The sequence below is a fragment of the Perissodus microlepis genome, chromosome 16 (genome assembly GCF_051167445.1).
Source record: "Perissodus microlepis isolate ML-2025 ecotype Zambia chromosome 16, ASM5116744v1, whole genome shotgun sequence".
NCBI classification, from domain to species: Eukaryota; Metazoa; Chordata; class Actinopteri; order Cichliformes; family Cichlidae; genus Perissodus; species Perissodus microlepis.
The window spans coordinates 32,026,607-32,038,611 of record NC_140476.1 but is presented as its reverse complement, the minus strand read 5'-3'; the positions used below and the strand labels follow the sequence as shown (position 1 = coordinate 32,038,611).

At 41.7% G+C, this 12,005-nt stretch overlaps 1 protein-coding gene across 1 annotated transcript; it reads left to right on the top strand.

The window, feature by feature from the left end:
- The first annotated feature begins 1,854 nt into the window (after positions 1-1,854).
- On the top strand, positions 1,855-11,913 carry wdr4 (WD repeat domain 4). Its single transcript, XM_084954942.1, has 11 exons — positions 1,855-1,998; positions 3,106-3,174; positions 3,354-3,500; positions 3,584-3,740; positions 4,019-4,131; positions 4,233-4,293; positions 5,899-6,003; positions 7,220-7,284; positions 9,116-9,302; positions 9,750-9,819; positions 11,229-11,913. The coding sequence occupies exons 1-11, from the start codon at positions 1,916-1,918 to the stop codon at positions 11,414-11,416; spliced, it is 1,245 nt and encodes a 414-aa protein (XP_084811068.1). The 5' UTR covers positions 1,855-1,915; the 3' UTR covers positions 11,417-11,913.
- Positions 11,914-12,005: the final 92 nt, after the last annotated feature.

Below are 12,005 nucleotides of genomic sequence, written 5' to 3'. Positions count from 1 at the left end.
AGTATGAATAGTCTGTGGGCCACTGTTGCTTGTGCTGTACAAAGTAAGCAGCCAGGGCGGTGAAGAGGGAAGATATACGAAAGTACCTGGAGAGCTGAAGTAAAACTGACTGTTAATTGTAATGAAAAAATGTCCACGACAGATGCTGTCTATGCTTTTCTTGCTGTATTTAGTTTTACATCTGTTCCCAGCGATGTACAATTAGGATCTTAAAGGATTTCATGGGAGCACATCTGAAGTGGGTGAACAGCTTTCGCTTGCTGTTAGAACATGTATGCAGACAGACGTGTTTCTGGGACCATAAATTATGCATTAGCTGCTCTTTTTATACCCAATCATGTCACTGACCTGGCCAGTTAACATAATCAATGGGAAAAGATATTTCTTTTGATGTCACTTACTTTTCCAGCTTTTTGTTCTCCCCACCCCAACTTTGAAGAGCTGACGCTGCCATCAAATTCAAAATGAGAAATTATAATCATGAATTACTGTATTCTGTTTTTATTTACATTTTACATAGTGTTACAACTTTTCTACTTTTGGAGTTGGTAGAGAATTTACTCCAGTGTCCTGTTATATTTTAAGTAACAAGGAGCAGACGGCTGAGTCTATTAAACTCCACTGAGACAGCTGGTGACACAAATCTGAAGGCTAGACCGTCCCCTTTCACAGCCACTCACTTCCAGCATTCTCAGTCTTCTGAGGACTTGGCCCACGTAGACTGTGAAGGCCGGGTCCCCCGAAGGATGCAGCTCCTGAATTGAGAAAAAGCTAATGTAGGCTTTAAGGGTCCTCCTTTCCAGGCACCTGAGGACCAGGTGTCCCACCAGCAGGGTCCACAGAGACATTACGATAAAAAGTGTTTTGCCTCAGTTGTGTCGAGCCATCCTGCACAAAGAGGTGCAGGAAAATAACTTTTTTTTTCACATAAAAACAACGCTGTCACAGACATAAATAAAACTGAGGGTGCAGTGTGTTCAAAAAAGGGGGAAAAATCAAAGTACAGGTCAGTCTGTCTCCCAGCGAGGGTGGAGCTGTACCAGCTTTGGATTCAATCCCCCGGGTCCCTTGGTTGCCAGGGAGAGGGAGTAACACAGTCACTCATACCCTAACATTCACATACATATACTCTTTTGGACATACTGGGGGCAACTCAGGGTTCAGCATCTTGCTCAAAGATACTTTGACACAGGACAGGAGGGGCAAGGGATCCATCCACCAACCTTCCAACTCGCTTTACTATTTGAGCCACAGCCACAGCTGACAACAGACCCAGTTTCTTATGAGGCTTTTCTGTCACTGGGTCTTATGGAGAATTTTCACCAGCACCTTGCTCTATTTCACAAGGGAAACTGTTTCATTTAGAGCTTGCTTGCGTTGCCCCGTGTATCCCTCCCTGTGGCTGGATGCCATCTCAGTGACATGGTGCAAGTTTCCCACAAATGCCGTTTAAAAAAGTATTCACTGTTGGTATCCCCGTGGGTATGATGGATATGAGCAAAACTGTAACAACAGATGCCATGTTGACAGGGTGGGGCTGTCATGCTGCCAGGCCCCAGTGCTCGAGCTGTTGTACATATTTCTGTACAGCCTGCGTGCGCTGGGCACAATGAGCCATTCACTAAAACAACAGATCCTAAACCTGAACAACAGCATCACAGCAATGTTAAAATACCTCAATAATAAACTTCCCCACCTTTCAAACTAAGCGCTACCAGTGCTGGAAGTATGAGCAGTCTTAAAATCTTAATTTTCAAGGTTTTGCTCCGATTTTAAAGTTCTTCTTCTCCTGTGGACACGGCCGCGCTTCTTATGTGCGTCCCGTACTCAAGGGGCGTTCCGTGACGTATTTCGTACGCGACAAAATACGGCAGTTTCCCGTCGCACACATGGATGTCCAGTCGCGTTAAGCATCATGAGTGCTGTAGGTTTTTGTGGAAACTGGATTATTGTCACCTGCGACAAAAAACTGTTTGCAGTACATACAAAGGAAGCCAGGTTTGACTTTAAATCTCTTTCATTGGTTCCAACTTGTTCCGGGCGCTCCGTGTTAGAAATGCTCGCAGCTCTTCACGTTAGATCGAATACACTGGAACATGGACGTATGGTTAGCTTGCTTTTAGGGCTTTCTAAAATAGGAGGTCATACTTAATTATGTTGTTTAAAGAAAGTGCTGTTACCCTTACACCCCACCCAACCAAGCGCTCTCCTTGCTGAATCTATACTTGTGGATAGGGGGTAACTCTTGTTTATTGTGTAGAGATATATAAATCATGACACAACGATGGTTTCAAATGATAAAAACCGCCACTTACGAATTACACTTGGTTCCACAAAAACGTGTACGGTGATCACATTTTTGCAGTGTTGCTCCTGCAAACACCAACAGGGGAAGTGATGTAAAACAAGCTGAAAGCTCTCAGCTTTAATTAAAGGGGTTCCTCCATTTCCACAGGCTCAACAGAAACTGAGCCGGCAAAGTTATGAGGGTTATTTGAACATCAGATTAACATCCTCTGCGGTCAATGACTGCTTCAAGTCTGGAACCGATGAACATTAGCGAATAGCTTCCTCCTCTGAGATGCTCTGCCGCCTGCCACCACCTTCAGCTGCTTCAAACCCTCTGAGTACATTCATGATGGCATCTTTTGACTTTTGACATCTGGAAAATACTGCTGTAGCTCTCCTGGTTGAGCTATCTGTATATGAAACACTGAGCTCTTGTTACAGAGGCCTAGGTTTGCTTGGTATCTGGCAGCCTTTGATTTCTTTCTGCTCCTCTTTAAGTGTTGCTATCTACAGATAAAATGCTAAAAAGTAACAAATTGTTGGTACATGTTTAGGTGTTTGCTCTCCTATAAGCTTTTTTTTTTCCTTTACCAGCCTAATGAAAGTATTATTTCATTTGCATCAGCAACTTGTGTTGGGACAAATTAACGTGAACTAAATCCAAATGTGACACTTTTAAATAATAGGAACACAGAAACAAGTCATCTGCCAGCTGTCCTGTTACTTTATTGCTGCTGAAATATATGATTGTTGAGTGGATAACGGGCAGTAGAATTTCAGATGGAATTGTAACTGATTTACTCTCCTTGATCACAGAGATCCATTTGTGTTTGACTGCAGCACTGCTGAGAAGAAGCCTAAGAATACAAAGGATGAGAAGAACAGGTATAAATGGGCTGGTAATGTGTTTGTATTGTGCAAATGAAAATACGAATATGAACAAGAGAAAAACAGACGCAGAGTAGAAGCAGATTTATGCAGCATTTAGACTGCTGTGGGAAATCTCGCAGAAGTTTCCGTCAGGCTTTAGGATATAGCTATAACATATCTGCTCTGTTCATCAGTGATGGTGGTTCCTCAGAAGAAACAGGAAGTGATAAAGTCCTCGCCTTTGCTGTATCTCCATCTGGAAAGCTCCTGGCACTGACTGATGACAACAAGAGACTAGTTCTGTTTTGCTGTGAGCCTTCATGGCACTGCATCAGCATCAGGTATGACTTCACCTCTGTCACTCAGTTTCAGTAGCTTCATCTACTGCACGGAAGTGTTCAGAACGACGCTGTGTGTCTAACAGGTGGGTGGTGAGGAGGTGCACGTCCCTGGTGTTCACCCAGGCTGAGGATGAGCTGCTGGTGGCGGACAAATCAGGAGATGTGTACGTGTTCTCGGTGGTTGAGCCACAGAAAGAAGGCGAGCTGAAGATGGGCCACCTATCTATGCTGCTAGCTCTAGTAAGAAAAACCACCATCATTCAGTGCCTTATAAATAAATCTATCAAAAGAAGTGTTTTGGCTGCTGATTCCTCACGGTGGATAAACAAACATGTTAACAGTATGTGTGTTTTATGTATGCGTTTCCATCAGTCATTTATAGCATGTTGTTACCTGTTGCTCTTGCCTTTAGTGGCAGCTGTCTGACAACATACTGCACTGAAATCTGCCGTTGGGTAGTCATCAGTGTATTTTTTTATCAGAATGTCTGTTAAAGATGCTCTTGTGCCGTCTTTCAGACAGTGGCGCTGGATGACAAGTACATCATCACAGCTGACCGTGATGAGAAGATCAGAGTGAGCCATCTCAGGTCTCCATACAACATCCAGTCCTTCTGCCTGGGACATTGTCAGTGAGTGTGTTAACAGAAAGGGAAAACACTGTCTGTGCACGGTTTCACTGTAGCAGCGTGTAGGTGAGGTTTGCTTCAGTGTTTTTTATGTGTTCTCTCAGGTTTGTCAGTGCCCTGCAGATCCTGTCAGCACATCCACACTGGCTTCTGTCTGGATCAGGGGTACGTGACATCTAACATGAAGTCTGCGTGTTCTCCCAGTATATGTATGAGCAGGGCTGGGCGATATGGCCTAAAATTCATATCGCGATATAATTTGAAGCATGTGCAGTAACGATATGTAACGCGATATATTCTTTTCTTCTGTATAATATATTTTCCACACTATAAGGCACACTTAAAATCCTTTAATTTTCTCAAAAATCAAGAGTGTTCCTTATGTATGAATTCTGGTTGTGCTTACTGACCTTGAACAGATTTTGGCTGCAGAAATCTGTTAAAAAATGTTTTAGTACAACTTTGATAAGCCGCACTGCTTGATGGATTGTCAGAGCATTACGGCTGCCGTAGTGAGGAGCTTCGCGGAGTAATCTGGGTCCAAAACTCCGTCTTCTTCAGGTCCCAACGTCAAACTAACACTAAGAGTTAAAAACGGTCTAAATTCTTTCATCTTTAATTAAATCATCAGCGTTGCTGCTTTACCAGGTGTAACAATTAAGTTTTACATCCAGGCATCCATGAAAACAGAATTTATTAAATTTAACGGAGTTAGAAGTTAACAGAAGAAGAAGTTAGCTCGCTAGCTTCCACCTAAACATGACATACCATGTTCTGACTGAGAGATTTTTGAAACTAATGAAAACGTACAGCTCTGCTATCACTTCCAACATAAATGAAGACAGGAAACTAAACAGCAGTGGCGTTTGTAGGGTTACTGAAGTTGGACTACCTGGTGTTTAATGTTGTGCTACCTGATTGCTAGCGACACAGCTATGTTAGCATAACATTAGCACAGTGAAGCTGGCGGATGAATGCTAACTTTTTTTCCACTGATAAAAGTTAACGTGAGGGATTCTGGTGGTCAGGGACAAATGCAATCGCATAGCAGGATGCTATACACGGGCCAAACTTAAGTCAGGACAACAACTGAGATTATTCATCCACAATACGAGGTTAGTTATTAATATACTGCAACAACATGGGAACAGAACAGCTGCGAGAGAATTCAACATTAATGAATCAATGTTACGGAAGTGGAGCAAGCGCAGTTTTTGGCTTTCCCCATATTTCAAAAATGCTTCATCTCTTTGCCGTGACTGTCGCCTGGCATAATTTGCAGATGATAATGGTTGTAGCCGCTGCGATGCTTTTGACCAAAACAGGTGCAGCTTGATGACATCATCAACATGCGCTATCGCAATAGAGCGGTATAGTCAAAATCTATCATTGGCCAAATTTATATCGTTTCTATCGTATATCGTTTATATCGCCCAACCCTATGTATGAGTTTTCTCTGCAGTTTGTCCCACTGTTGTAAAGCATGCCAGGCCATTGTTACCTGTCATGGGCAGTTCTCTATGAGCTTCACTCTACATCAACATTAAAAAAAAAAAAAGAGTGGTCATAGAAGGGTCATAAATCTGTTTTATTGAAACAATGTCTTGTTTTGTGTCTTTTGACACACTGTACTCTACTGATGAACAAATCATGTGAATGAGATTGGAAAAAGTAACAAGTCAAAACAACAAAAATGCACATTTGCTGGGGTTGGATTTTATTGAAGTACTTTGACTGTGCAGTTTGAGTGTCAGTGTGCTTCTTCACCAGGATGGGACTTTGAAGCTGTGGGACTATGAATCTGGTTCTGAGCTGCAGAGTTTGGACCTCAGACAGCTTGACGAGACCACGAGCTCTGAGGCTGACAAAGACAAGGTATCCAGTGTGTTGCATCCTGTAACACTGAGACTACAACACAGGTTCAGCCTAACCTAACCTGTGTGGCTTCTCTAAAGCTGCACGATGTAGCTGGATGGAGAGAAATTGCCTCAGAAGTGTTAAAAATGCATAGCATATAAACTAAAGTGTGCAGTGATGTGTGACACCTGAGGACTGCATGTGTTTCAGTTCTGTTGGTGATGATTTACACAGGATTTATTAAGTTCAGCTTCATGAATCGGATCATTTTCTTTCAAAAAGCTTCCTGTGCACACAAATGTAACCTGCGTTCAAGTCCCGGTGTAAAACTGGGACATCTGGGCTTCCACTCATACCTGTATTTTGTATATGGCTATAAAGTGGCCTATAATGATCCTTCTACTACAAAGCATAGGTTTACAAATTACAGACTGTACACAGTAAACTTTAAAGATTAATATATGGTTTGAATAACCTGCTGCTACATCCTGAAGTGTTTGGGATTTATATTAAGCTAATATCAATTTTAGCCTGATTTTATCAGAAAATGGTAACCTAATTTCAAAGTGCAAAGATATAATTACCTGGATTATATCTATATTGAAAATATACACGTACTCTTTCCAGTTGAGCCACAGTGATGTTCTGTATAGATATGATGTTCCCTCTGCAGCTGTGCACTGACTGACTTTTCCCTGCAGAAAAACGCCCAGCATGTAGAAGCAGCTGAGCCATTTGTTAATCTTTGAACTGTGTAGTGTCTGTAATTGGCAAATCTCTGTTTTCTAGTAGAGCTTTTTTGTTTATTTAGAGAAAGAAATGTCCACTCTTTTGGAAAAAGGCTTTACACACAAATCATTGCACACTTCCTAGTTTTTGCTGATGGATCATACTGTAGACATTTGTAGCACATTTGTAGCACATCACTGAAACCTGTTCAGAGACATCCAAGTCTGAAACATTTCTTACTTCTTGACAACTGTCTGTTTGCTGCTGTACAGCTTTAGGAGGCATCTGAACGTTTTTACAGTTAAATCCATGGATCATCATGACAGTTGTCACGAGGCGTTGGGGAAACTGCTGAAAACGAGCTGTGGATTTATCTCACCAACCAAACATTTTCATATTAGAAATCCTGGGACTGTCGAAACAAGTCGCTTTGTTAAAAAGGGCAAGTAGTCAGAGTGAACCAATCCAATGTATGTTTGTTTGTTTTTTTCATTTCAATGCTCAGGATACAACAGTGTGCCGAATTACCAGCTCGAGTGATGGTCAGTATGTAGCTGTGCAGTGTGACAGGTGAGTCCCCGTGTGTGACTCTGTTGTTGTTGGACTGTGCACTATATACAACTTTACAAATTTAACCAGATGAGCGCCAAATTAAAGGAAAAATGAGTAATGGAACAACAAATACAGTTATCATTTATCATCATGCTCAGTGGCAGGCGGAGGTCATCTAAGATAAGGACCCACTCTTGTGACGTGCTGGCCAGTCACAGGAGCACATTCAGTGAGACAGAGATTACCCATAATGCACCACTGAGCAACACAGGAAATGATTCCTGCCTGTGTCTCTCTGTACAACTCTTCTATCTAATACACAGTGCAGCAGTTTTACCCTTTTGGTCTACAGGAAAATAACAAATGAAGTTTTACAGGTTGGAGTAAAATCTCAATCATATATATTTCACCTCCGTTATAGTCTCGATATTTATAATTAAGCTATTTGTATATATTAGAGCGATTTCTTATATTTTAATAGATTAAATGCTGTGTTGAGATGGATTTTAAAATCACCCACAATAATTCTTTAATTTAATCTAAGCACTGAATCGGATTAAAAAGTAGTAGTAGTAGTAGTAGTAAAGTAAAGGCCAGATGGATGTGTGGAGTGGTGTACTGAGCGATTCTGTTTAGGCTTCCGAGGAAGAGGCTGAGGAGTAGCTAGCTTATGTGTGGTAGTTGGTTTAAGCTAGTTATGTAAGGCTTACCTTTGCTTTAACGATGAAACATTTCTTCTTTACCTCCTACATGATGGCACTATTTAACCATCCAGATCAAAAATACATGTTGCTGTCCTTACTTTGAAGGCTGCTATCATGGCTGTATATGTCACTCTGTGAGAGATGCCATTTTCAGGGATTTAAATAAAGCTGCTGGGGCAGAATATGGATCACACTTCCCCAAAAGTCGTAGTTTCTTTGCATGTGTTCGTTTTTTCCTCCATTGATAGATAATCCAAGTAGTCAAGACAGATGAGGAAAAAACAAAACATTTTTGTCCTGCAGTACCACCGACTGTCCACTATCTGTGGTCACAATGGAGTAATGTTTTGCTCACCAGGGTCAGTCACAAGACTGAAAACTAAACACAAGCACTTTGTGTGTTGTGAGAAGTGCAGCAAAGTCCAGCTCTTTACCTTTACTTTCTTTGTTTATAACGATTTCTCCAAACATTAGATTAAACATTCTTCACCTTTAGTTTTGTTATCAGAATCAGTTGCACTCTCCATCCTGCTGACAATCCTGGGACCCACTGTCTCCCACCTACAGCAACTTTAAACCCACCCATCCTGTGCATTCGCGCAGGGCACCAATGTGAATTGCAAATTGTCAAATAAGACGTTATGTAAAAGTGTTTAATTAAATGGGCTACACACGTAAGGTACATAAAACACTGCTGTGCTTTGTAACAGGAAATGTTACTGCAGAGCCAACACCAAGCACTTCAAATCAAATCACTTTGTCACATCACATGTGCAGGTACACTGGTACAGTACATGTGAGTGAAATTCTTGTGTGCGAGCTTCACAAGCAACAGACGTGTGCAAAAATACAATAACATAAAAACAAGCAAAATATAAGAATGGCCGCCTTTCTACACAACTACACATTAGTTCTGTTTCGATCTCGTTTCTAAACATTGACAAAAAGTGTCAGTATATTTCATCACAGTTTCTATCCTTGTGCTTTACTTTTTACTTAGTTAGCATCTGGCTTTTGTCAGGAAAAAATGTCGTCTACAGAGACTAAGCCAAGTCTCTGTAGTAGTAAATCCAGTTTCAGAATTAAAGCTAGAGTCTTACAGAGGGGTCCCACTGATGATTTGCTTGCGCCCCGTGTGTTCTCAGCGTGCCCATACTCCAGCTTTTCACACTGACTCAGAAGGGCAAGGAGAAGCTTGTGCCACACAGCAGGATCTCCCTGCCCTGCTGTCCCCTGGACGTGAACTTTGACCCCGAAGGACGACTGTGGGTGCTGATGGACTCTAGTGATGCACCACTTCAAATCTACTCACTGACACACAGCTCCTGGGAGGTACAATGCAATAATTCATAATGAATATATGTAGAGAAGAAACTGCACTCAGATATTTTCAGATGATTGGAGTCTCTGTATTGGTTACATTCATACACTGGATACATGAGATTGGAGACTGGACACATCCAGTGTCCATATTGGATATATGACAATAGTTTTAAGTATTGAAAACGAGTTTGTTCTTTGTGATACACTAACTCTGATGAAACACAGGCTCAGCGAATCAGATCCTATGACATGGCAGTACAGCTGTACCTTTATGGTTGCCATGGTATTGTGTTCTCTCTTCCAGGGATGTTGGCTAGTGTTTCAGTGTATATAGTCATAAATATAGTCTGCTGCTATCGTTTACCATTTTACAAAATTCCCTGTTTAATTCTCTCCCATAAATGTGTATGGGTGTGTTGACTCTGGCTGACCTGTCTGCTCTCTGGGTCTCTCTAGTGTGTTGTTCATGTACCTGAACTTAACAGAGTGACTAAAGCCTTCAGGCCACACTGGGAGACACTTGAAGGTGAGTTTAATTCAGTTTTATTTATTTAGCGCCAAATCACAACACAAATCGCCTGAAGGTGCTTTATATTGTTAAAGACCCTACAGTAATAGAAAGAAACCCCAACAGTCAGACGACCCCCTCTGAGCAAACGCTTTGGCGACGGTAGGAAGGAAAAACTCCCTTTTAGCAGGAAGAAACCTCTGGCAGACTCTGGGTCAGGGAGGGGCGGGGCCATCTGCTGCGACCATTTTAGGGTGAAGGGAGGAAGACAAAAAGACATGCAGTGCAGGAGAGCCACAGTTTAATAATAACTAATGATTACATGCAGAGAGGTGTATGAACACACGTGGTGAGTGAAGAAGAAACATTCAGTGCATCATCCCCCAGCAGTCTACACCTATTGCAGCATAACTAAGGGAGGATTCAGAGTCACCTGGTCCAGCCCTAACTATATGCTTTAGCAAAAAGGAAAGTTTGAAGCCTAATCTTGAAAGCAGAGATAGTTTCTGTCTCCTGAATCCAAACTGGAAGCTGGTTCCACAGAAGAGGGGCCTGAAAACTGAAGGCTCTGCCTCCCATTCTACTTTTAAATACTCTAGGAACAACAAGTAGGCCTGCAGAGCGAGAGCGAAGTGCTCTAATAGGGTGATATGGTACTACAAGGTCATTAAGATAAGATGGGGCCTGATTATTTAAGACCTTGTATGTGAGGAGCAGGATTTTGAATTCTGGATTTAACAGGAAGCCAATACAGGAGAAATCTGCTCTCTCTTTCTAGTCCCTGTCAGGACTCTTGCTGCAGCATTTTGGATTAGCTGAAGGCTTTTCAGTGAGTTTTTAGGACATCCTGATAATAATGAATTACAGTCGTCCAGCCTGGAAGTAATAAATGCATGAACTAGTTTTTCAGCGTCACTCTGAGACAGGATATTTCTAATTTTAGAGATGTTGCACAAATGGAAGAAAACAGTCTTACATATTTGTTTAATATGTGCATTGAAGGACATGTCCTGGTCAAAAATGACTCAAAGGTTCCTCAAAGGCAAAACAACCCAGAGTAAACATCTGGTTGGTACCATATTTCTAAGATTTTTAGGCAATTTGCAAATTGCCTAAAATTTGCAAATTATTGATGAAGGAACTGACCTCCCAGCCCATTGTTCATTCAGTGGGCTGGTTCCAGTCATTGTGCAAATGTACTGTTTATAAGGTTGGAAACCTTCAGTCAGCTGAGACTGAAGACGTCACCTGGATGAGTGACAAAATGTTTCTCCTGCTGAAAACGCTACGTTGGGATGAACAGAATCAACCTTTTGGGATTTCCTTACCTGGATGATTGAGCCTGCATCAGGACATCTGTCTGTATTATTATATTTCTCATATACTGATGCAGACATATACTTACTGTACCTTCTCTTAAATACCAGCCTCCTTAAGGACTAATAACCGGTTTGAGCAGCTGCACAAGGTGACCTTTGACAATGTGGCGGTGTACCTCCAGAGGAAACAACAAAGGCTGGAGGAGCAGCACCTGAAGAGGAGTGGGGGTCAAAGAGCAAAGGGCAACAAGAGGGTCAAGAAGGAAACTGAGTCGGTGACTCAGCCATTTGCCTGAAGACATTTGAAGAACATTTATTTCCTTGTTTTGATGCATTGATAAAATGTGTGAGCTTCACCACACAGGCCCGATGAGGGGTTCTTATGTTTGACTCAAATTTCTCTTATTTTTAAAGAAAAATGTTGTAGAGACATTATCATTAAAGTCTGCCCTATGTTTCCACCATCATCAGTGAAGGAAACATGCTGTTCACGGAAATGCACCATATGCACTCACACTGTCTACGGGTTAGAGTTGCTCTCTGTTCACAGTTCTGATTGCATGCATGCAGTGTGTGGTAGCAGCAGCTGAGGAATTGAAGATTTACTACTAAACTTCCTCAGGGTTTTTCCAGAGCAGGATTCTGACGTGTAGGAAAAGCTGAGTGAGTTATGAGAATGAATGAAACAGGAAAATGTGTTCCACAACTTAAAAAGAATATGAGACTAGGGTTTAATTAAACACTCTGGGTTTTACAGGCTCTCAGCAATAAATTGAAGTAATCATTTTCTTAATGACTGTTTCATATAATTGTGAAGGAAATTGGGCCTCTTCTGTTTTACATGGTTTATGCATAGCTGTCCTGACACTGTAGGGTTGAGGCCTG

Bases quoted from the DNA above. Each gene is read 5' to 3' on its own strand.
- wdr4 (XM_084954942.1), top strand. From the start codon at position 1,916: ATGAGTGCTGTAGGTTTTTGTGGAAACTGGATTATTGTCACCTGCGAC. The intron at 4,132-4,232 runs GTGAGTGTGTTA...GTGTTCTCTCAG, and splicing joins TTCTGCCTGGGACATTGTCA to GTTTGTCAGTGCCCTGCAGA. The intron at 4,294-5,898 runs GTACGTGACATC...CTTCTTCACCAG, and splicing joins GGCTTCTGTCTGGATCAGGG to GATGGGACTTTGAAGCTGTG.